Genomic DNA, 24,794 nt, shown 5'->3' with positions numbered 1-24,794 from the left:
TCAAGGTCAGCACAGTAGAGAAAACAGTTGTCCACCTTTAGCTTATTCTCATCAAAGGTCTCCCACTGGAGGGTAGAGAAGGAACCTGTCTTGGTAACTAATTCCTGGTGGTCCCTTTGATCCTCCTTCCCTTTCCCAAGAAATCCTGTCTCTGGGCAGCCTGATCCTGCTGCCATCTCTGTCTTGGGCTCTGGTGCCAATGAGTCCAGGAACTGGGACATGCTATTGGGGAAAATGGCCTTCCACTTCGCTTTTTCATTAATGCATTGAACAATAGCTGTGTGCAGAGCATAGAGCTAGGCCTTGCATAGGAGAGAAAAATCACATAGTACAGAAATCAGCTCCTCAGGAGCACATACTCTGGTCACTGAGAAGATATACAACTGGTACCTAAATAACAATAATACAGGACAGAACACAGTAACATCCAAAGACTTGGGAGTAAGAAAACCTGAGAACACTCTAGGCTGGGAACATCTGGAGTTGTTCTTGGAGGAGGTGGACGTGAAGGCTAGGCAGGAATTCAAGAGGCAGAAATAGAGGCAATGATTTAGGTGTGAACAGAGTGCTGGTCATAGGAGTTGCAGTAGTGGGACAAAAAAAAGGAGAACATGGAGCCAGTGCTAGTATGTTAATTACAGAGTTTTGAATAGAGTCAGAAGGGAATTGGAGGTCTTCAGAAGAAGCATTTAGGCACTTGAGGCAAATATTAAGAAATGTACTGCAGGAGGATTATTTTAGAAGAAATTTATACAGTGGCCCACTGGGGTCTATGTGTCATGGGATGGGGGAGCATTGTGTGGGTGTAGCGGGTGTTGGACTCAATCAGATCATCTACTGTCAGACAACAAAGCCCAGCTAGACAGTCTCTGTTAGCAGCCAGCTCTCTGCAGGGACTAGAACCAGCTGTCTGCGAGAAAGGGTTTTTACCGCTCAGTATCTCAGTCAGCAGTGTTTGAATGAATGAAAAGCTCTCCATGAACAGCTCCTGCAGCTACAGTTTTGCTATTTTTCTGCCACCACCCCCACCTCCTTGCGTGCTCCCTTACCTCTCTCCCACCCCCTACAAGCCCAGCAACTTGAACAAGATTCCTCCAACTTTGGAAAAAGGGCTGCTTAAATTTACTTCATCCCTTCCCACCCCCATCCCCATACACTACATACTTCTATACACATAGGTCTCTCCTTGTAGTTAGAAGCAACAGCACAATCAAGTCATTTAAAAAAAAAAAAAAAAGGAAAGTATCTTGCTTCTGAGAAAAAAAAGGGGAAAATTTTTAAAAGGCCAGATAATCTCAAAAGGCTGGCTATTCGCAGCTCTGTGATTTTAATTAATCGCTTCCGTGTATTCCACACAGTAACTGGTGAGAAAGTAGGCTTAGGGATTCCATTGGGTGGTCGACCCACAGCCGGCCAATCCTGGGCTCCAACCCATTCATTGGCGTCTTGGGTCTGTGGTCACAGTGTCTACGTGTCCCACGCGCCGCAGGCCTGCACCTCGCAACCAATGGAAGGTGAAGAAAACTTTTTCTTCGCCTACGTGACAGCGTGTTCTCTGGTTGTGACGGTGCCCACGGGCGGGCTAGGGAGAAGAGGAACAACAAAAAAGCATCATTTGAGCGTCAGACAAGATAAGAAAACGCCGAAGTTTATTCTAGAAGGTCGGAAAGGGAGGGACAGGAGTGGGGCGGTATGGAGCGAAGGAACTGGAGGCGGGGAAAGGCGGGGCTCGAGGAGAGGGGAAACTTCCTGGGGGGGAGCCGCTCGGTGAACTGCTGTACCTCTGGTCGCACAGCCTGATTCGCCGGGGGAGGAAGGGAAGGGAGGGAGGCCATGGAAGAATATCAAGTGACACTGAAGAAACTCAACTCTGACATTGAAGAAGAGAGCCGAGGAGGGCGGAAAACTGCCTCCCTGATGGTTGTATTGCTGGCTCATTCCACGGAATGTGTACTGAATCAGTCTATCAGAAGATAACTTGAACCGGGAGAGGAAGGAGGTGCCCAAAATAGAAGCTGGAACGCTGATGATCCCAACACGGGTTATAGGAAAGTTTGCCTTCGATCACTACTGTGGTGCCAAGTCTCCGGTCCCTGCCTCTTCGAGTGACTCGTTTGGAGAGCTTATGGAGCCACCTGCTTCCCTGCACTTGTCCCCACCAGAAGCGCTTCTCTTCTCTCTCCTCAGCTTGTTTGCATTGGGCTCAGGTAGGTGCAAAGAGGGAGAGTGAAGAACTACTGCAGTCGGGCTCACTTACCTTTCGTGCTGCAAGCTCACTGAATTTATACCAGCGCGGACCTATAGAAATACAGTGAAGGCCACCGAGGCAAGCTGCCTATACAAATTAAGTTTTTGAGTAGGCTCATTTTAAAACATAAAAAAGAAACAGATGAAATAGATTTTAATAACAGATTTTGTTTAACCCCAAATAACCAAAATGTTATTATTTAAGCTTATAATTAATGTAAAGTATTATTAATGAAATATTTAACACTTTCATTCTAAATTCTCAAAATTGTAGTTTACATTTACAGCACATCAACTGGGACTACCTAATGGCTACCACAGTGGACAGTTCAAGTTTATATTACACTGAAGGCATTTTACTAGATTGGAGAATAAAAGAAAACTTCTGTAAACACGCGTGTAGGGGGTGCTCAGTCTGTGCTCAATTTTGCTCATAAAGCATTAGTAGCCCCAATAGATACCCCTATTAGTGATCTATTGCTGTTGACCAGCCACAGCTACTGGGCCCCAGAATCCTCAGCCCCAGAAGCCCCTGTAGCCTTAGAATGTCTGTCCCTTATAATGTCCACTTTCTTTCCTGCCTTAGGTATTAGTTACTTGTCTGATTCTACCTTTTTGTTGAACAGTCCAATTTACTGTCGTGGGGCCAGCTGATCCAATCCTGGCCATGGTGGGAGAAAATACCATGTTTTGCTGTCACCTGTCACCTGAGAAAAATGCTGAGGACATGGAGGTGCGGTGGTTCCGGTCTCAGCTCTCTCCCGCAGTGCTCGTATATAAGGGCAGACGAGAGAGAACAGAGGAGCAGATGGAGGAGTACCAAGGAAGAACGACCTTCGTGAGTGAAGATATCAGCAAGGGAAGCATGGCGCTAATCATACACAATGTCACAGCCCATGACAGTGGCATCTACCACTGTTATTTCCAAGAAGGCAGATCCTATGATGAGGCCATCATACGTCTGATGGTGGCAGGTGCATCATTTCATTTTGCTTGGTTAATTTTTCAGTGTGACTCTTCTCTCCTAATCTCAGGCCCATGCAGACCAGCAGATTTTTCCTAAAATCCCCTTTAAACAGGGAGGGTGGCTTCATCCTGCCCAAGGGCCAGATGAGTGAGTTTGCCCTGCTAAACTGGGCATCAAGTCTTGAGAGGCACACACAGAACTCAGCTGGAGCCTTGAGTGGGAAGAATGTTTAATGCCTACAGATTGTTCTTATGTTCTTATGCCTGTTTCTTAGAGCTCTCTAAGGGTCTTCCTCAGTAATATGTTTTAGAATTAGTTAGACATTTTTATTGTGAAACATAACACATACAGAAAAATGTATAACATTAATGCACAGATTGCTGAGTTACTATTGTTGAAAGTATTCAACAAATAGAATACTTCCTTTTCCTGACTTGTTAATTTGGACTGCCATAACAAAATACCATAAACTAGGTGGCTTAAACAACAGAAACTTATTTTCTCACAGTTCTGGAGGCTAGTAATCTAAGATCAGGCTGTCAGTAAGTTTGGTTTCTCCTGAGGCCTCTCTCCTTGGCCTTAACAGATGGCCACCTTCTTGCTGTGCCCTCACATGGTCTTCCCTCTCTGCCTTCATATGGCCTTACCTCTGTAGGTACCCAACCCTTGTAACTTTCTCTGTGTGACCTGATCTCCTCTTCTTATAAGGACACTAGTCAGATTGGGTAAGGACCCAACCTAATGACTTCATTTTAGCTTAATTCCCTCTTGAAAGGCCCTGTCTCTAAATGAAGTCACATTCAAAGGTATTGGAGGTTAGGGTTTCAATATATGAATTTGGGGGGACACAATTCAGTGCATACCATGGCCCTTCACAAAACCGCAATTGAAACGTGCTAGGAGTAGAAGTGCTGTGTAATAAGAAATATGATAGTATAAATATGTTTTCCAGTGTCTGTGGTATATAAATTTTTTATATACATTTTCAATTGCTCCATAAATTTTTCATCAGGTCCAAAGAGAAGTTTTTCACATTTGGTGTCAATCCATTTCTTCTTTCTAGTCAGTTGTTTTCCATGACTGTGAAGATCAAACATCATCACTGACCCTTTTCATTCCTCTTCTTTTCTCCTCAGCACATACAATCTTCTTACATAGTATGCAGTTTACTTACTTATCCTGTTTATAACATCTCTTCCACTAAAATGTAATCTCCATAAAGGATTGTTTTCTATTTTGTTCCTGCTGTATCGCAATTTCTAGAACAGAACCTGGAGCATGATAGGTGCTCAACAAATACTATTTGAATTAATAAATGAATCTGCTCCATAAAACTGTGAGTGGTCATCACATCATGCTTGAGCTATCTCTATTATAAGCCTGAGGTCTTTCCTTTTTTTAACCTGTTCCCATAAGACCTTTGCTTAGTACATCATCTTTGATGTAGCCTCAGGAAAGGCTAGGTTATGGTCTGGTGACAAGCAGACTTAAATCTCAGCAGGTTAAAATAACAAAGGTCTATTTATAATACATGAAACATGTCCTTCAGGAGTCTGCTGGGGCTCTACTTCACACAGACCTCCCTCAGGAACCTGGAGCTTTTCATTTCACCTGTGCAGAGGGAAAAAACTGGCAAATCACTGACTGGATCATAAAGCTTCTGCCTGTGAGGTGCTACCTATTATTTATACTCATGTTTCATTGACCAAGGCAAGTCACATGGTTATGCCTCATTGTACAGGGGAGGGGAAATACGCTCCTAACCATGTGCCCAGGTAAACAGAAATTTCTTGATAGCACTAAGAGTACCCTTTCAGGCTTAATTCTGACTCAAGAGATGTTGACTCAAGAGATGTTGACTTAAGAAATGTTAAGCTTTACAGTCCAAGTCACAAAAAGAATCAGTCAGTATCTGACTTAACACCAGCAATTATTCACCACTATATCTGCAGCATCTGGCAGACTGCTTGACACCTAATAGGCAATTAGTAGTTGTAATGAAGGAGTGAAAAAAATGAATTGCTGATACCTAAATATCAGAGTGGGAAAATTTATCCTTGGGCTCCCTTTCATCACAGACATTCATAAATTCATTCAGCAGATATTTAACAAGCATCTCCTATGTTCAAGTCACTGTTCCAGAAACTGAAGATAAATCAGTGAACAAAATACACAAAGATCCCTATCCTCTTGGAGCTCACATTCTAGCAGGTGCAGAGAGCAATAAAATAATTAACTAAACATTATTTTATATACAGTGATGAATACAGTAGAAAAAATAAAACAGAGGAGAGGTTGAGAGTGCTAGGTGGCATTGGAAGAATGGTCAGGGACAGCTTCATGGAAAAGATGGCAATTGAGCAAAATCAGAATGAAGTGAGGGAAGGATCCAAGTACCTCTGGGGCTTACAGAGAGGATCCAGCATGACATCCTATCTAGCACAGCACTGGGTACATGGGTTCTGGATAGGAGACCGTATACTTTATCATGCAAACTGCATGATTTTGACAGTGAGAGGAGGCACTGTGAATAATTACATCAGGGCAACTGAAATAAATAAGGACTGCCCAGAAAACTACAACATATGGACATCTCATTTCTTGATTAATATTATTTTTCCCTTTCTCTGAATAGTAATTGTAGTGAAAGGGACTGACATGTAAATAGATGATTTCATTAAAACATAATTAAGTACTAAGCCAGTTGGCCCCACAAAGAAAATGAGAATTTGGCCAAGAGGAATTTGGCATGGCTTCAAAATACAAAGTGGCATTTAAATTGGGATTTGTAGGAGTTTATTAATAACATTTTTAAGATAATGGCCTCACTCCAGGGGTCAATGTATTGAACATTAAAAGAAACTTTTGAAGACTGGAAAAGCCTTTAAGACACATAAATCAATGGCATTTCAAGCCATCAGACCCATGGAAGTGAGGTATGGGGACAGTGGGACCTTCCTGGGGAGCCTCAAATCATAGCTGGTAGGAGACCCCGTTTTTGTTACACAGAAGGGCAACTTTGTATCTGATTAATACAAAATATGTGGAAGTAGGGTTTCTCAAGCCTGGATGTCCTGACTGTTCACAGCAACACTGTATAACTGATTTGTATCAGTTTGTATGTGACAGGAACCCTCTATCCTTTCCCTGTAAGCATGACCCTGGCTTGGCCTGGCCTGCCCTTCTCTGAATTGACTTGTGGCAGAATTGTTTGTCTGTTTATTTTGTTTGTTTGTTTGGTTAATTGGCTGGCTGGTTTTGTCTTTAAGTCTGTTGTCGCATACTTGCCCTTATTGAATGCTATGGAATGTTCTGTAGAATTTTTTTCCTATTTACCATGGTGTTTTGAGTCTTATCCCACTTAAGAGTTTCAGAGAAGCTCTATGTCTGCAGCTCTCTTATACCTCTATTTTCTTTTAAAGATTCTTTTAATGATAGAATAAGTTAGGAAGAGTCTGGAATCTTAAGATTTTTGATGATGTTCTGCTTACTCTGAGGAGGTGAGATTGATATCTTAAGGATCCTAGGAGCATATATCTCTTTCTAATATGTGGATGTTTTCAAGGGACTATAAGAAAATCACCTAAGTACCTGAGCCCCTGGGAGGTGAATATCTCTGAATTGGGGTAAGGGGTGGCTTTGCCCAATAGCTCTGCCCATTCTCCAAAAAGCCAGTAGCTCCTTATGATTATCAGACAGCTATGGTGATGTGAAGCCCTAAACCAGGAGAGAAGAAATTAGTCATCTTGAGGTTAAAAAGTTTCCTAAGACTCTGCCAGCCTGGCAGGTTTCTGTCCTTATTGTACTATTCTAGAGCTTCAGAAGCCAAAGCTACTGAGAAGTCCTCCCCAACTGAAAGTGAAATCCTAAACCTGCTTATTTCAGGTCAGAGTGGACACGCTCACACAGATGTGAGAAAATTAACATCTCTAATTGAATGGATTAAACAAACATTTATTAGGAAGCAGATAGATGCTGGCTACTTTGATGAGGTCCATAGGTAGAGCACAGAAAGTACAATGTCATTTTTCCCCTTTGAGATCTCATAGTTTGTTTGGCATATTGGTCTCCTGGTATTCTCCAGCATCAAGGTTTTCTTCCTTCCCTTCTTTCTTTCCTCCCTCCTTTCTTCTTTCTTTCTTCCTCTGTCCCTCCTGCTTTTCCTCCTTTCTGCCCTTCACGAAGGGGTGCTGCAGGAATGCATGAAATATGCATAATCAATTTCTTTGGATGCTTGCCACTTGCTCCCTTCTCCCTCCACTCAGCTCTCATCATTAAGAGTTAATCTAAGACACTTTGGCTAAGACACAATTGCCTTTTTAGCTGAGCCCTGGTCTCTCTCTCTAGGCCTGGGCTCTGAGCCCCTCATTGAAATGAAGGGCCACGAGGATGGGGGCATCCGACTGGAGTGCACTTCTGTAGGATGGTACCCAGAGCCCCATGCAGTGTGGAGAGACCCTGATGGTGAGATCATGCCCACCCTGGAGGAGGATCATGTTCGGGATGCAGGTGGCCTCTTCATGGTCACCATGGCTGTGATCATCAGGGACCGCTCTGTGAGGAACGTGGCCTGCTCTGTCAACAACACCCTGCTTGGCCAAGAGAAGGAAACTATGATTTTCATTCCAGGTTAGTTTCCTGCCCTCTGGAGGTTCATTATGTGGAGGCAGGATCCTCAGCAGACAGACTGGAGCCAGGAACAAGGGTAAGAGGGTAGAGGCATGGGTGGAAGGGGGTCAGGCCCTGAAGAGCTGGAAGCTAAAGCTGAGCTGAGGCCTTTCCCCTCGTCACAAGGGGAAAATCAAATAGTCTCAAAACACATGAGTAGGAACATCTTCTCTGAGGGTAAATCTGATAGATTTTTCCCTGTTATGGTTCTTATCCTGCAGCAATTCTTAATCATTTAGAATACCTGTAAAACATTGAGACTGTTACGGGCAGGTGGCCATCTACACCCAGAGGTGCTGCCTGCTTAAACTCTCCCTTCATGCCTATGATTTCCTAAGGGACAGAGATGGGGGAATTCTCTATCTACAGACATTCATAAATTCATTCAACAAATACTTAACAAACATCACCAGTGTTCCAGGCACTGTTCCAGAAACTGAAGATAAATCAGTTAACAAAATATACAAAGATCCCTACCCTCATGGAACTCACATTCTACAGGGTTCAAAGAACAATAAATGAAATAATTAATTAAATGAAATGAAATAATTATTTAAGCTGCAGATTATATCAGACGGTGGTAAATACATAAAAGAGTCACAGGGGGAGAGGAGCCAAGATGACGGCGTGAGTAGAGCAGTGGAAGTCTCCTCCCAAAACCATATATATTTTTGAAAATACAACAAATACAACTATTCCTAAAAGAGAGACCAGAAGATGTAGTACAACAGCCAGACTACATCTACATCTGCGAGAACCCAGCACCTCACGAAGGGGGTAAGATACAAGCCGTGGCCCGGCGGGACCTGAGCGCCCCCTCACCCAGATCCCTGGCAGGAGGAGAGGAGTCGGAGCGGGGATGGAGAGGGAGCCCAGGACTGCTAAATACCCAGCCCTAGCCATCCGCACCCAGAGCGCAGACACACAATGTGTGGTGTGCTGGATACTAGGGAAATGGGACTGTAAAACCTGTGAGTGGGTCCCTGCAGCCAGTGCACCTGGGACAAAAGAAAAGCGAGTGCTCTTTCAAAGTCTTAAAGGGACAGGGCCCTCACAGCTGGATGGAAGCGTCCCAGCACACTCAGCCCAGCAGCTGGGAATCCCCGGGAACTCCGGGCACCCTAAGCCCCTGGGCAGCAGCGCAGCTTGGACGCCCCTCACGGCAAAAAACAGCCTCCTGCCTGTTCTCCCTCCAGCATGGCCCTGCCATAGCAGAGCAGCAGCCTGAAGCTGGCCATGCCCACAGCAGCCGTGTACAGCTCCACAGCAACCCAGGCAAGAATCACACTGTTCACCATGTAAGAACTTATTCACTATGTAAGAACTTGTTCACCATGTAAAAACTTGTTCGTTATGCTTCAGAAGATTGGAGACTGTTGAGAATTAGGCTTGGGGTTGATTAATGATTGTGCATTGAGTCCCCTATATAGAATTTTATTGTTGTTAACAACCATATGATCAATAAATATGAGAGATGCCCTCTCAAAAAAAAAAAGAATCAGAGACCCTGTCTGTGTGCAACTGCCCAGCACAAGCTGCTAAGGGTCGCCATTCTCACAGGAGAGGAAGGCCACAAACTAGCAAGAAGGGATGTTCTCCCAGCTGACACACATGCCAACTCCCCACAACTGCCTCTATTGCCATGAAAAGGCAGAAGAATTTGATCCAGACCAGAATCACACAGACATCCTCCCCTGAGAGAGAACCTGGGGAGATAGACCTAACCAATCTTCCTGAAAAAGAATTCAAAATAAAGATCATAACCATGCTGATGGAGCTGCAGAGAAAAATGCAATTGCTAACCGACAAAGTAGGGAGGGAGACTACAGAAATAAAACAGGACTTAAAAGCAAAATGGATGAGATGCAAGAGGCCATTAATGGCACAGAAACCAGAGAACAGGAATGCATAGAAGCTGAAACAGAGAGAAAGAAAAGGATCTCCAGGAATGAAATGATATTAAGAGAACTGTGTGACCAATCCAAAAGGAACAATATCCATATTATAGGGGTACCAGAAAAAGAAGAAGAGAGAAAAAGGGATAGAAAGTGTATTTGAAGAAATAATTGCTGAAAACTTCTCCAGACTGGTGGAGGAAATAATTGCTCAGGCCATGGAAGCACACAGAACTCCCACAAGAAGGGACCCAAGGAGGACAACACCAAGACACATAATAATTAAAATCGCAAAGATCAAGGACAAGGACAGAGTTTTAAAGGCAGCTAGAGAGAGGAATAAGGTCACCTACAAAGGAAAACCCATTAGGCTATCATCAGACTTCTCAACAGAAACCTTACAGGCCAGAAGAGAATGGCATGATATATTCAATGCGATGAAACAGAAGGGCCTTGAACCAAGGATACTGTATCCAGCATGATTATCATTTAAACATGAAGGAGGGATTAAACAATACCCAGACAAGCAAAATTTGAGGGAATTTTGTCTCTCACAAACCACCTCTACAGGGTATTTTAGAGGGACTGCTCTAAGTGGGAGCACTCCTAAGACTAAATAAATGTCACCAGAGAAAATAAAATCACAGCAAAGAAAGCAGACCAACCAAATACTAACTAAAGGCAAAAAATAAAATCAACTATTCACAAAAGCAGTCAAAGGAAACACTAAAGAGCACAGAATAAAACACCTAACATATAAAGAATGGAGGAGGAAGAATAAGAAGGGAGAAAAATAAAGAATAACCAGACAGTGTTTAAAATAGCTCCATAAGCAAGTTAACTTAGACGGCTAGATAGTAAAGAAGCTATTCTTGAACCTTTGGTAACCATGACTCTAAAGCCTGCAATGGCAATAAGTACATATCTTTCAATAATCACCCTAAATGTAAATGGACTGAATGCACCAATCAAAAGACACAGAGTAATAGAATGGATAAAAAATCAAGACCCATCTATATGCTGATTACAAGAGACTCACCTCAAACCCAAACACATGCACAGACTAAAAGTCAAGGAATGGAAAAAGATATTCCATGCAAACAACAGGGAGAAAACAGGTGTTGTAGTACTAGTATCAGACAAAATAGATTTCAAAACAAAGAAAGTAACAAGAGATAAAGAAGGACATTACATAATGATAAAGGGGTCAGTCCAACAAGAGGATATAACCACTATAAATATGTATGCACCCAATACAGGAGCACCAGCATATGTGAAATAAATGCTAACAGAATTAAAGGAGAAAATAGAATGCAATGCATTCATTTTAGGAGACTTCAACACACCACTCACTCCAAAGGACAGATCCACCAGACAGAAAATAAGTAAGGACACAGAGGCGCTGAACAACACAATAGAACAGATGGACCTCATAGACATCTACAGAACTCTACATCCAAAAGCAACAGGATACACATTCTTCTCAAGTGCACATGGAACATTCTCCAGAATAGACCACATACTAGGCCACAAAAAGAGCCTAAGTAAATTCAGAAAGATTAAAATTCTACCAACCAAATTTTCAGACCACAAAGTATAAAACTAGAAATAAATTGTACAAAGAAAACAAAAAGGCTCACAAACACATGGAGGCTTAACAACATGCTCCTAAATAATCAATGGATCAACGACCAAATTAAAATAGAGATCAAGCAATATATGGAAACAAATGACAACAACACAAAACCCCAACTTCTGTGGGACACAGCAAAAGCAGTCTTAAGAGGAAAGTATATAGCAATCCAGGCATATTTAAAGAAAGAAGAACAATCCCAAATGAATAGTCTAAAGTCAAAATTATCAAAATTGGAAAAAGAAGAACAAATGAGGTCTAAAGTCAGCAGAAGGAGGGACATAATAAAGATCAGAGAAGAAATAATTAAAATTGAAAAGAATAAAACAATAGAAAAAAAATCAAAGAAACCAACAGCTTGTTCTTTGAGAAAATAAACAAAATAGATAAGCCTCTTGCCAGACTTATTAAGAGAAAAAGAGAATCAACACACATCAACAGAATCAGAAATGAGAAAGGAAAAATCATGACGGACCCCACAGGAATACAAACAATTATTAGATAATGCTATGAAAACCTATATGCGAACAAGCAGGAAAATCTAGAAGAAATGGACAACTTCCTAGAAAAATACAACCTTCTAAGACTGACCCAGAAAGAAACAGAAAATCTAAACAGACCAATTACCAGCAATGAAATTGAAGTGGTAATCAAAAAACTACCCAAGAACAAAACCCTGGGCCAGATGGATTTACCTTGTAATTTTATCAGACATACAGAGAAGACATAATACCCATTCTCCTTAAAGTATTCCAAAAAATAGAAGAAGAGGGAATACTCCCAAACTCATTCTATGAAGCCAACATCACCCTAATACCAAAACCAGGCAAAGACCCCACTAAAAAGAAAATTACAGATGAATATCCCTGATGAACATAGATGCAAAAATACTCAACAAAATATTAGCAAACCGAATTCAAAAATACATCAAAAGGATCATACACCATGACCAAGTGGGATTCATCCCAGGGATGCAAGGATGGTACAACATTTGAAAATCCATCAACATCATCCACCACATCAACAAAAAGAAAGACAAAAACCACATGATTATCTCCATAGATGCTAAAAAAGCATTCGATAAAATTCAACATCCATTCATGATAAAAACTCTCAACAAAATGGGTATAGAGGCCATGTACCTCAACATAATAAAGGCCATATATGATAAACCCACAGCCAACATCATACTGAACAGCGAGAGGCTGAAAGCTTTTCCTCTGAGTTTGGGAACAAGACAGGGATGCCCACTCTCCCCACTGTTATTCAACATAGTACTGGAGGTCCTAGCCATGGCAAACAGACAAAACAAAGAAATACAAGGAATCCAGATTGGTAAGGAAGAAGTCAAACTGTCACTATTTGCAGATGACATGATATTGTACCTAAAAAACCCTAAAGACTCCACTGCAAAACTACTAGAACTAATATCAGAATTCAGCAAAGTTGCAGCATACAAAATTAACACACAGAAATCTGTGGCTTTCCTATACACTAACAATGAACTAATAGAAAGAGAAATCAGGAAAACAATTCCATTCACAATAGCATCAAAAAGAATAAAATACCTAGGGATAAACCTAACCAAGGAAGTGAAAGACCTATACCCTGAAAACTACAAGACACTCTTAAGAGAAATTAAAGAGGTCACTAACAAATGGAAACTCATCCCATGCTCCTGGCTAGGAAGAATTAATATCGTCAAAATGGCCATCCTGCCCAAAGCAATATACAGATTCGATGCAATCCCTATCAAATTACCAACAGCATTCTTCAATGAACTGGAACAAATAGTTCAAAAATTCATATGGAACCACCAAAGACCCCAAATAGCCAAAACAATCCTGAGAAGGAAGAATAAAGTTGGGGGGGAATCTCACCCCACAACTTCAAGCTCTACTACAAAGGCATAGTAATCAAGACAATTTGGTACTGGCACAAAAACAGAACCACAGACCAGTGGAACAGACTAGAGAGTCCAGACATTAACCCAAACATATATGGTCAATTAATATACAATAAAGGAGCCATGGACATACAGTCAGGAAATGACAGCCTCTCAACAGTTGGTGCTGGAAAAACTGGACAGCTACATGTAAGAGAATGAAACTGGACCATTGTCTAACCCCATACACAAAAGTAAATTTGAAATGGATCAAAGACCTGAATGTAAGTCATAAAACCATAAAACTCTTAGAAGAAAACATAGGCAAAAATCTTTTGGACACAAACGTGAGTGACTTCTTCATGAACATATCTCCCCAGGCAAGGGAAACAAAGCAAAAATAAACAAGTGGGACTATATCAAGCTGAAAAGCTTCTGTACAGCAATCAATAGAACAAAAAGGCATCCTACAGTATGGGAGAATATATTCATAAATGACAGATCCAATAAAGGGTTGACATTCAAATATATAAAGAGCTCACACACCTCAACAAACATAAAGCAAATAATCCAATTAAAAAATGGGCAGAGGAGCTGAATAGACAGTTCTCCAAAGAAGAAATTCAGATGGCCAACAGACACATGAAAAGGTGCTCTACATCGCTTGTCATCATAGAAATGCAAATTAAAACCACAGTGAGATATCACCTCACACCAGTAAGGATCACCACCATCCAAAAGACAAACAACAACAAATGTTGGCGAGGTTGTGAAGAAAGAGGAACCCTCCTACACTGCTGGTGGGAATGTAAATTAGTTCAACCATTGTGGAAAACAGTATGGAGTTTCCTCAAAATGCTCAAAATAGACTTACCATTTGACCCAGGAATTCCACTCCTAGGAATTTACCCTAAGAATGCAGCACTTCAGTTTGAAAAAGACATCTGCACCCCTATGTTTATTGCAGCACTATTTACAATAGCCAAGAAATGGTAGCAACCTAAGTGTCCATCAGTAGATGAATGGATAAAGAAGATGTGGTACATATACACAATGGAATATTATTCAGCCATAAGAAGAAAAAAAATCCTACCGTTTGCAACAACATGGATCGAGCTAGTGAAATATTATGCTCAGTGAAATAATCAGGTGGAGAAAGACAAGTACCAAATGATTTCACTCATATGTGGAGTACAGGAACAAAGAAAAACTGAAGGAACAAAACAGCAGCAGAATCACAGAACCCAAGAATGGACTAACAGTTACCAAAGGGAAAGGGACTGGGGAGGATGGGTGGGAAGGGAAGGATAAGGATGGGGAATAAGAAAGGGGGCCTTACGATTAGCATGTATAATGTGAGGGGGTTCTGGGGAGGGCTGTGCAACACAGAGAGGACAAATAGTGATTCTACAGCATCTTACTACGCTGATGGACAGTGACTGTAATGGGGCTTGTCGGGGGGACTTGGTGAAGGGGGGAGCCTAGTAAACATAATGTTCTTCATGTAACTGTAGATTAATGATACCAAAAAAAAAAGAGTCACAGGAAGGGATAGTAAATGTTAGGGGCATGGGAGAGTTATAATTATAAATAGGATAGTTGGGGAAGGCTTCATTGAAAAGATGGTGGTTGAGCAAGTGAGGAATGAGCTGTGCAGATATTTGAGGACTAAGCAACCCAGGTAGCAGGACGAGCGCATACAAATGGCCTGAGGCAGGAACATATCTGGCCATTTCAAGGAGTCCCAAAAGGCCAGTGTGGCTGGAGTAGATTGAGTGCAGGAAGAGTTGGAGGAAATAAATTCAGGGATACAATAGGTCCTGATCGTATAGGACAATGTAGGCCACAAATGGGCTTTGACTTTTAGTCTGAGTGAGATAGGAAACATTGCAGGGTTTTGAGCAGAGAAACAATATGACCTCACTTAAGCTGCTGTGCTGATGATAGACTGGAGAGGGTAAGGGCAGAAGCAGGGGTGAGGGAATTGTCACAGTCCCGGCAAAAAGGGATGCTGGCTTGTACTGGGGTGATGCTATGGTAATTCAGCTGGTTAACTTTTATTCACCCTAGTCCTTCCCATGGTGACTCCACATGTTTCTGCTTTTGTGTCTTCTGGGCTCCCAGCTCTGAGCTAGGGCAGAGTCAGTCCCTTTCCCTACCTGGAGTTTTTGAGAGGGAAGCTGCTGGAGCAGCAACCCGAGGGAGCGTGTCAGATGTTCTTCCTGAGGGGCGCTGTCATCCTGGGTCTCCTTTTTCTCACTAAATGGAATATTTCTGGCTCCCTTTTCAGAACCCTTCATTCCCAGAACATTTCCCTGGATAGTGGTCCTGGCTGCCATACTGCTTGCTGTGCTTCTTCTCATTGCTGGGAGCATCTGTCTCATCAAGAAGCTACACAGGGAAAAAGAGGTTCTGTCAGTGGAAAAAGAAGTTGAAAATGAAGAGAAAGAAATTGCACGTAAGAACTGGGGAAAGAACATGTGGTAAAAGAGAAAGAACATCAGATAAAAGGTAAAAGAGTAGAAGGACAGCTCATTGTCTTACCAAAGACACAGCTCTGATAGCTAGAAGCCTAGAAAACAGGAAATGAACAGAGACAGCAGCAAGAGCTTGAAACTCTCACATCCTAGTACTTAATCCCTCAGAGCTTGTTTTCTAACATTCTGCAAATATTGCATCTGTTCACCTGGCTACATACAGCACTGTATTGTTGAACAAAAGCGATCCTAAATAAGTACTGGGAATATCCATGATCTTCTATCATTTCTGGTGTTTTGACAATTCCATAGACAAGGGAGTAAGGACAGTGGTGGTCATAGAAAGAGTCAAATTCTTAGTTCTTCTATTGAGGACATTTATTTGTGTCTGTTTATTTTTCAGAGCAACTTCAAGAATTGCGTAAGTTTGGCATTTCCTGAACTACTCCATGCAGTCTGTATTCTGCTCAGTTAGCTGTTATCTTGAGAAGCTCACCTCTGTCTGTCCCATTGTAGGATGGAGAAGAACCCTCTTACATGCTGGTGAGTGCTTCTGACATTTCCTCAGATCCCAAGCTTTCTCCTCACTAACCAGCCAACTGGATGTTAGAGAAGATGAACAAGGGGGTACAAGGCTGGCTGGGAGGCAACCTGGAGTTGGGGTTGGTCTATTAGCAGTATCCCACTCAGTGCTAGACCCCAGCTTTTCTGTCAGGGGATTCCCACAGAAGCTTTTTTTCAATTCTATGGCTTACTTCCTACAAACAACCCTTTCTTTTTAGAATAATTTAGTCCATGATTACCAGAGGTCATCACACATAGTGAAACTCCCGCAAGTTTTAGTTGCTGATGCTCTTTGGATCCTGGATTAATTTGGAAGAAGAAAATACTGGCTTAGCTATTTATAACCTGAAAGATAGTATAGACTCTGCACAGTTGAAGAACCAGGTGTGGGAAAGGCAATAAGCTTCTCCAAGCCTGTCTCAAGGGTATACAAATAGGTGGCTAGAAATGCCTTCCTGCTCCACAAGAGTGCTATAGATAGCAATCTGTATACAGCCTTCGAGGGGAAGGGATTTAGGCAAATGGGAGAGCACAGAGTCCCATTGCCTGGTCTTAGTGAGCAGTTTGCATTTCATGATTATTCACCTTCTGCTCAAAAGCACCAAAGAATGCAGTCTTTACTAGATACCATGGTACTTGGATCTTTCCTCTTTCAGTGAATTTCAGAACTGTCACAGGCACGTCAACTTGGGGAAAAAAGAAAATCACTTTAACATAATAGAAATGTAGATTGACAAATAATAACAACTATAGATGGGAAGGGAGAGGTCCGCATAATGTGAGGTGTCTGAAGCATTTCCTATGTCCAGGGAAGTCATGGCTTTCAACTTCAGATCCGTCTTGTCTGAACCCAGACTGGATGGAAATAGTTCCCCTGCTTTTTGCCAAACACACTTCCCAGGCAGTAGGTTGATTTTTGTGGACGTGATCCACCTTTTTTCACTCTTGGAAGGGTGCCCTTGTTAGTTATTTAAATCAGTTGTCACCTGATTAAACTGATGGAACACAGAGGATCAAAAGGGACCCTTTACTGCCCAGAATCTGTGTGGGGAGAAATTGGCCTTAATCGCTTCATTGGGATGTGGGGAGGGGATAGGGCCTCTTTGCTAGTTTAAGCCAAGTTGGAAAGTTTCTAACTAAAGAGAGCACCAGAGATTATATATCTTGAATAGAAAAGGGGTTAGATCTGAGAATGTTGCAAGAAAGTGGGAGCCATTAACTTCAGCTCATTTACTAAACATTCTACATTTCTTAGAGTCCCAGGTTTCTTCTACCTGAAGCAGTACTCCTGTCACTCAAGAGGTAGAAGTGCAGCCTCAGTAATTCTCAGTCTTGAGCTGCCTGGAATCTGGGTCAAGGAGCCTTCATGGAAAAGGCTGCCACATGGGGATTCCCCCACCAGCTTTCTGGGACCTCTCTGGGAACCAGAAATCGCACAATCTCCTGAGACTGCACGCCTAAATCTAAACCAGACCTAAACCCAATGCTTCCTCTGCAGCTGATGTGATCCTGGATCCAGACACTGCTCATCCTGAGCTCTTCCTGTCAGAGGACCGACGATGTGTGAGACGGGGCCCCTACAGGCAGAGCGTGCCTGACAACCCAGAGAGATTCAACTGTCAGCCTTGTGTCCTGGGCCTGCCGAGCTTCTCCTCAGGAAGACATTACTGGGAGGTAGAGGTCGAAAACATGATGGTGTGGACTGTGGGGATTTGTAGAGATAGTGTTGAGAGGAAAGGGGAGGCACTACTGGTTCCTCAGAATGGCTTCTGGACCCTGGAGATGTTTGGAAACCAGTACCGGGTCCTGTCCTGTCCTGAAAAGATTCTCCCCCTGAAAGAGCGCCTTCACCGGGTGGGCGTCTTCCTGGACTATGAAGCTGGAGATGTCTCCTTCTATAACCTGAGGGATAGATCACACCTCTACACGTGTCCCCGCTCACTGTTCTCTGGGCCCCTGAGGCCCTTCTTTAGGCTGGGGTCTGATGACAGCCCCCTGTTCATCTGCCCAGCATTTACAGGGGCCCAGGGAGTCCTGGTGCCTGAGGGAGGCCTGATCCTTCACAGTGTAGGGGCTCACAACAGCCACTAGGACCAATTTTCTGGTCTCAGAGCCACATAGAAAAATCCTGGCCATCTCTACTACCACAGCACAGTGCCCCCCGGAGTAAACTGGCCCTCCTTCCCTCTGGTCACAAAAGACAACTCCCACCAGAGGCTCTAACACTTCCTCAGGACCCAGCCCCATCTCTCCCTCATTAGGCTGCTGCTTTAGTAACCCATTTGCATGTAACCATGGAGCAGCATCCAGTCTCAGGGTAACTAGTGCTGCCATAAGGCTCCCAACCAAGAATAAAGTGTGAGAACGTGACAGGAAGAAAACCTGCTGCTTTGACACTAGAGTGACTCATTCAGCCTGAGACTCCAGTTGACATCAGACACTGTGGACTCTGGGGTGAGGGCAACAGGACACACTAAGATGTAAGCAGGGAGTGGAAACCACAACTGGTTTGAGGAAGCAAGACCAGAAAGCTGGGAGGGGGCCAATTCTGTGGACATGGGTAAGCCCAACTCTTAACAGCCAAGGGGTACCAAAGGCTAATGGTTCCACCTATACCACCACACCGAAGATTGCCAAACACGGTAATGCTCTCCAGGCCTAGAACTGGGATGAAGAAGGATGGAGGACAAGGTACATCTGGGTCTGGCCTGGATCAGGTGTCCCTGCAATAAATAAGGTGTCACTACTCAGTTATTGAGAATGGCCTAAGGCTTAAGGTCCCAGCTGAGTAGGTGAGTACTGGACCGAGTGGATCACAAGGTTCAGGTTAAGTGGGGAGAATGCTAGTTTCCAGCTTTTTGGCCTCAGGATACCTTTAAACACTTAAAAATTGTCGAGGACTCTAAAGAGCTTTTGCTAACTGGATTATATTTGTCAATATTTATGACAGTAGAGATTGAAACTGAAATTCTGTTAAATGTATTTATTAATTTATATTAAAATAACAACAAACCAATTATAAGTTAATATAAAAATTTTTATGAAAAATAACTAGTTTCTAAAACAAAATAAAACAGCCTTTGGTACCCCTTGGCTGTTAAGAGTTGGGCTTACCCATGTCCACAGAATATGTACCCATGTTCAGAGTGTGGCTTTCTTTAACATTTTCATAAATGTGATGTCTGGCTTACTGGAAGATGGCTAGATCCTCACATCTGCCTCTGTATTCAGTGTTCGGGTATCACAGGTCCCGTAGTCTCTAGAAAATTTCACTGAACACTAGTGAGAGAATGAGAGCAAAAACAACAACCAAGTCTTAGTGTTATTATTATGGAAATAGTATTTGCCTTGTGGACTCCTTAAAAGTGTAACAGGGACCTCCCAGAAATCTGAAAACCATATTTTGAGAACCAGGATATAGGATCCTGTAACTGAGTCAGTATCGAAAATAGCCTAAATGGTAGTGTTTAGGATAATTCGATAATTAAGTAATCCAGTTGTAAAAAGTGGAAAAAAGTGGTGTGGAAAATAAAATATTTAAAAACTCTAAAATTTTCTTACTGTAGTTACAAATGGGCACATTCTGGAAAGAACCAGGAACACTGAAATATCTGACTTGTTAAGATGGAAGACTGGATTACGTATATGTATGTGTCGTTTTTATTTTTGGTGTTGTTATATTATTTGAACAGTTTTCACTAAAAGCACCAGACTGAGTTGGGAAGGTAATGCTGCTCATTACTGACTGTATTAATCTTAAGCAAATTATAGCTTTTCAGTGTTTCAGTATCATGGAAAATAAGGCTTCAAGTGGGTTGTATCTCTTTTATTATAGTTCATGAATGCTTTCACTTAAGCTGTATATATACGTTCTCACAACAGATATCTTTATCCATGATGATTTAGTGAAGCCTAGCAAGTTAAGATGATATTTTTTTGTTCAAGGAAAATAGAGTTTTCATTCATACTTTTTTTGATACATAATGCCTCTCTTTAAGGTGCCTTTCAAACTTAAAACGAAAATGTTTTAAGTATTTACTGAAGCTAGACATGAACCCAATCCTGTACTAGCCACTATAGGATCATCATAATAGTATAAAACTTGGCCCTTCCCTCCTCTTTCAGTCTTTCATTCCTATTTGCACTTATTTGTTTACTCTAAAAGAATTTCACTCTTTGATGTGTCAACTGTGTAATGTGTGGTTCCATGAAGGAAATAAGCAGGGTGATGTTATGGAGAGGAGTTGTGGGGGAGGGAGGGTTGCTTCAGATGGCAAAGGTAGAGAGGGCCTCCTGGAGGAAGTGATGGGTTTTCTGAGACTTGAGAACTAGTAAAGAACCAGCCCTGTGAGAGCTGAGAGACAGCTGCTGAGCAGAGGCAACAAGGCACACGAGTCCCCAGGCAGGAATAAACTAACTAGTTGAAGTAACATAACGAGGCTCCTACAGTCAGAGCAGAGACTGCGAACAGGACAGGCAGGAGACTGACTGAAGGAGACCCTCTGGGACCTCATAGCAAAGTGCTGAGAATCAAACAGAAGCAGTATTATGAAAAAACTAAAGCTCACATGAACAGAAAATGTAGTCACCCAAATGTGATTTTTTTTACTTCCTCTTCCCAGAAGGATTCCTCATTCTTAACAGCACAGGGGATTTGATTTTCCATAATTGCCTTCTTTTTCCTGGGGTTGAAGGCAAGGGGTGAAATGGAGTAGAGTATGGAGAAAAGGAGAATGGCGCCCAGGGACTCTTCTCTCCTTTTGGTGTCACCAGTCAAGCCTGGTATACTGATCTCAGCCCTCAGTGGCTCTCAGTTCCCCAGATACAGCAAAATTGCTTAGTATCTAAAGCCAAAAGGAACTTCCTACATATTTCTAAGAACAAAAACAAATTAAAAAAGGATTCCTTGTTCATGATTTATTGATAATTTTTCAGTAATCAAGTGTTCACAGAAGGGAGCAGTCACTCCACTGTATGCTTCATGAACACATTCCATCCTCCTTCCCACATCTTTAACTCAAATCTTAATTGGTTGACTTCTGTTTATTTTCTGAAGAAACTCATTAAAGATCTCAGAGAATTCTGAGATTTCCCCCCATAAGCAAGCCTTTGTATCTCTTATAAAACCTCTCTTTTATTGCAGAATGGAAAAGTACTACTGTATTCAGGTCAGTGGCTCTTCATTTCTCTGGGACACTGAGCTCCTACCTCCATGGATTCAAAGCCTCAGGATACACAGAAATGAAAAATACTGACAGCAGTTTAGTGATGAGGATGGAGAGAAGAGAGATGGTGTAAACTGCTTCAACATTCTCCTTCCCCAATTAACTTCAAGGCACACTAATCTGTAGCTGATAATAAGGAAGTTGGTATGGGGGCGAGCAGGGTGGATAGGGGTTAGGGGTTGGGACCACTAGGAGCAAAGATCAGTGAACAGGTTAGAAAAGGTCTTCTGAGGATACCTGACAATCCCTAGCATGGGTCTCATTTCTCTGGATAGAAAGTTTCTTTCTAAATCTGTCACATTTACTAACTCTCAGTCTCCTCTCCTCTTCCCTTGCCACCTCCATCTCTCTCTCAGTGGTCAACTGAATACACTTTATTATTCACCCTAGAAGATCTTCAGCCATTGAGGGACTGAACTGTGGTAAATCTTATTTTCTCATTCCTCTGTGACATTATAAATTGGGTAGTTTCCAGTTCCACACACTCTCAAGAGAATCCCTAGCAAGAGTGTGTCCCAGGTGCCCACAGCAGTAAGCCAGATACTGTCATACCCTTTATTGGCTCTCTGTTGTCTCATGTCCTCACCTTCATTCACAGGGTTTCTGTGATCACCACCAAATAAACTGTATTCAAATCAGTGTTTCAGAGTCTTCTTCTGGGGAACTCAAGCTAAGATAAGATCTGGTAGGAGAGCATAGAGTGACAGCTATAATAGGAAGAAAGCAAGGTGAAGCCAGACCAGTAATGAATGCATGGCCTGCTCCTAAAATTTCTAAATTCTGTACTTTCAGTGTTTTCTAAAGCCTGTCCTCTAGAGGCTGAACATTGCCCTATTTTGGAGGCCTCTTTCCCACTAGGTAAGAGGAAGAGAGGCTGCAATGGTGCAGATTCTGGGAAGAACTCGAGTGGCTCACACAACCCTGGTCACTTCCCTGAAGCCTCCTATTTTCTCCTTGCTCTATCTAACCTCACTTTACAGACTCCCTGTCTAAAGTTCCCTGTTTACCCCTCTTCTGTGTTCTAAGAACTCTCCACTTCAAAGCATTTCCAGGAATATGACTCAGAGATGTCACCACTTAATCAAACCTTAGCCTCTTGCTCCCTGGGGCATGTTTAACCTCCCTCCACCCCTCCTAGACCCTCTTCTACACAGAATTCATCCCCTTCTCCAGGCCTCTCCACTTCCTTTATACCTACCCTTCACATATGTAAACTCTGTTGTGCTACAATGAACATAAATTTAATACAGGCTTGGTGAGTAGGGGAATTATGTCAATATTATAATCTCAACATATCATTAGTCATATCTGATTATTACCAGCATGTCAACAGTATGTACCCCCAGAAAGAGCAGCTGACCACATGACTCCATAGCAAGCCACAGAGTACAGTGCTATAAGTGACACCCTTTGTCTTAGCTTGGGTTAACTACATGCAGAAGAAACAAGCCCCAGACCCTGAACCAGAGCCATTCCTCAAGGACATGTCCATAATACCTGTCAACTGGCAGCTGCCTCTTCACCTGTAGCTTCTGATAGGAGTGGGATAAAGCTTCTATAGACCAACATCAGCCAGCAGGGAGAAGTTTAGTTGAGACCTACTAAATCAGAATCTCTTTTTAAAATGAGACCCTCACTGACGCATATGCTCACTTAAGTTAGAGAAGTGCTGCTTCGGGAGGGGTCTGCACTAGGAGGGTATATAATAGCACTAATTATCTGATGTGTTTACCTGTGGAAACTGTCCTTCAAGGCTGTTAGAGGGGTGGTAAAATTGTGTGATGCGAATAGAGAAAATAGACAAAGGAAATAAGGGGAGCCATTAATTCTCTTCCGCATTCCTGAAAAACACAGTAAGTTGTAGAGGAAAGTAAGTGTAATCATATATGGTACTTGGCTCCATAAAATTGTAGGTACATAACTATAGCATTGGAAACATTGAACAAAATTGATATATTTCTATTGGTGATATAAAAGAACTGCATTAGGGTTCTCCAGAGAAAGATAACCAATAGGATATATATAGACACACAGGAGATTTATTATGAGAGATTGGCTCATGGAATTATGGAGGCAGAGAAGTCCTCTGTAAGCTGGCAGCCCAGGAAAGCTGGTAGTGTAGTTCCAATCAAACTCAGAGGCCCAAGAACCAGGGGAACTAAGCAGTAAGTCCTGCGCAGAGTCCAAATGCCAGAGAAGCAAGAGCACTGATGTTTCTGGGGGTAGGAGAAGATAGGTGTCCCAGTTCAAGCAGAGAGCAAATCTGCCCTTCTTCTGCTGCCTTTTTGTTCTATTCAGGCCCTCAGTGGATTGGATAATGCCCACCTACATTGGTGAGGGCAATCTGCTTTATTCAGTCTCCCAATTCAAGTACTAAATCCCATCCAGAAACATCATAACAGACACATCCAGAAATAATATTTTGCAAGCTGTCTGGGCATCCCTGAGCCCAGATAAGTTGACATATAAACTTAACTATCACAAGAATTAAATCATCATTGATTTAATTGATAGGGAATTGAAAAGTAATATCTAAAATAGATATATCAAGAAATAGCAACATAAATATGTAATTATCTTGAGAAATATCTATATAAATACCAGATAAAATAACCAAGCATTTGAAGAGGCTGTTTTCTGGGGAATGAGAAGGGATAAGGCAGTGGGATTAATGCTTTTCTGAAAGGCTCTTTTATTTGGATGTTTAAAACCTCTTTGGATTGCTTTGAAAGAATAAACACTAAGTTTAAAAAGAAAAGGAGCAAATGGTTCCCTTAGTAAAATGTTGATTGAAAGTCAAGTAAAATGAGTTTGAGAGTAATCACTAGATTTGACTAGTCTACAATCCTTGAAGATTGTAGAACAGAGTGTGGTGAAAGGGAGGAGGGGGAAGCCCTGACGCTTTGCCATTAGATTTACTCTCATGTGCAGCACATTACATTCCTCAGCTCAAATGATCTTCATGTCTGAGAAGATATTTTATGTTCCTATTCTCCAGTGAGCCTGAGAACAAGCAGGGACTCCTTCATAGCATCCCACATCACAAAGGCATCATCTCATAAAAAATGGAAGCCATGAGAGGCAGGGGCATCTAGAGTCTCTGTTCCTTGACTGAGCCTTGAAAAACTCAGAGATCCTGCCTTGGGTTGCTCAAGACTGTTGGTTTCTGTTGAAATGACTCAAATGTTACTGAATCAAAACTGTGACTGCCACACAGCAGCTTGAGATCTACA

The 24,794-nt window shown here is 42.2% G+C and overlaps 2 protein-coding genes across 2 annotated transcripts in view; both read left to right on the top strand.

Annotated features, from left to right (window-relative positions):
• Window positions 1–1,488: 1,488 nt before the first annotated feature.
• Window positions 1,489–24,794, top strand: part of LOC118911498 (uncharacterized) — a 32,671-nt gene continuing 9,365 nt past the window's right edge. The window contains exons 1-5 of the mRNA XM_036883698.2: window positions 1,489–2,207; window positions 2,874–3,221; window positions 7,562–7,843; window positions 15,586–15,753; window positions 17,835–18,403. Of these exons, the coding sequence (XP_036739593.2) occupies window positions 2,027–2,207; window positions 2,874–3,221; window positions 7,562–7,843; window positions 15,586–15,753; window positions 17,835–18,403 (1,548 nt within the window). The 5' untranslated portion in view covers window positions 1,489–2,026. The remainder of the gene's footprint in view (window positions 2,208–2,873; window positions 3,222–7,561; window positions 7,844–15,585; window positions 15,754–17,834; window positions 18,404–24,794) is intronic.
• On the top strand, window positions 15,599–22,227 carry LOC118911333 (butyrophilin subfamily 2 member A2-like). Its single transcript, XM_057494367.1, has 4 exons — window positions 15,599–15,753; window positions 16,176–16,315; window positions 17,835–19,419; window positions 19,482–22,227. The coding sequence occupies exons 2-3, from the start codon at window positions 16,222–16,224 to the stop codon at window positions 18,425–18,427; spliced, it is 687 nt and encodes a 228-aa protein (XP_057350350.1). The 5' UTR covers window positions 15,599–15,753; window positions 16,176–16,221; the 3' UTR covers window positions 18,428–19,419; window positions 19,482–22,227.

The sequence above is a fragment of the Manis pentadactyla genome, chromosome 16 (assembly GCF_030020395.1).
Source record: "Manis pentadactyla isolate mManPen7 chromosome 16, mManPen7.hap1, whole genome shotgun sequence".
NCBI classification, from domain to species: Eukaryota; Metazoa; Chordata; class Mammalia; order Pholidota; family Manidae; genus Manis; species Manis pentadactyla.
This window is presented reverse-complemented; position numbering and strand designations above follow the sequence as displayed.

Bases quoted from the DNA above. Each gene is read 5' to 3' on its own strand.
- LOC118911333 (XM_057494367.1), top strand. From the start codon at position 16,222: ATGCAGTCTGTATTCTGCTCAGTTAGCTGTTATCTTGAGAAGCTCACC. The intron at 16,316-17,834 runs GTGAGTGCTTCT...CTTCCTCTGCAG, and splicing joins AAGAACCCTCTTACATGCTG to CTGATGTGATCCTGGATCCA.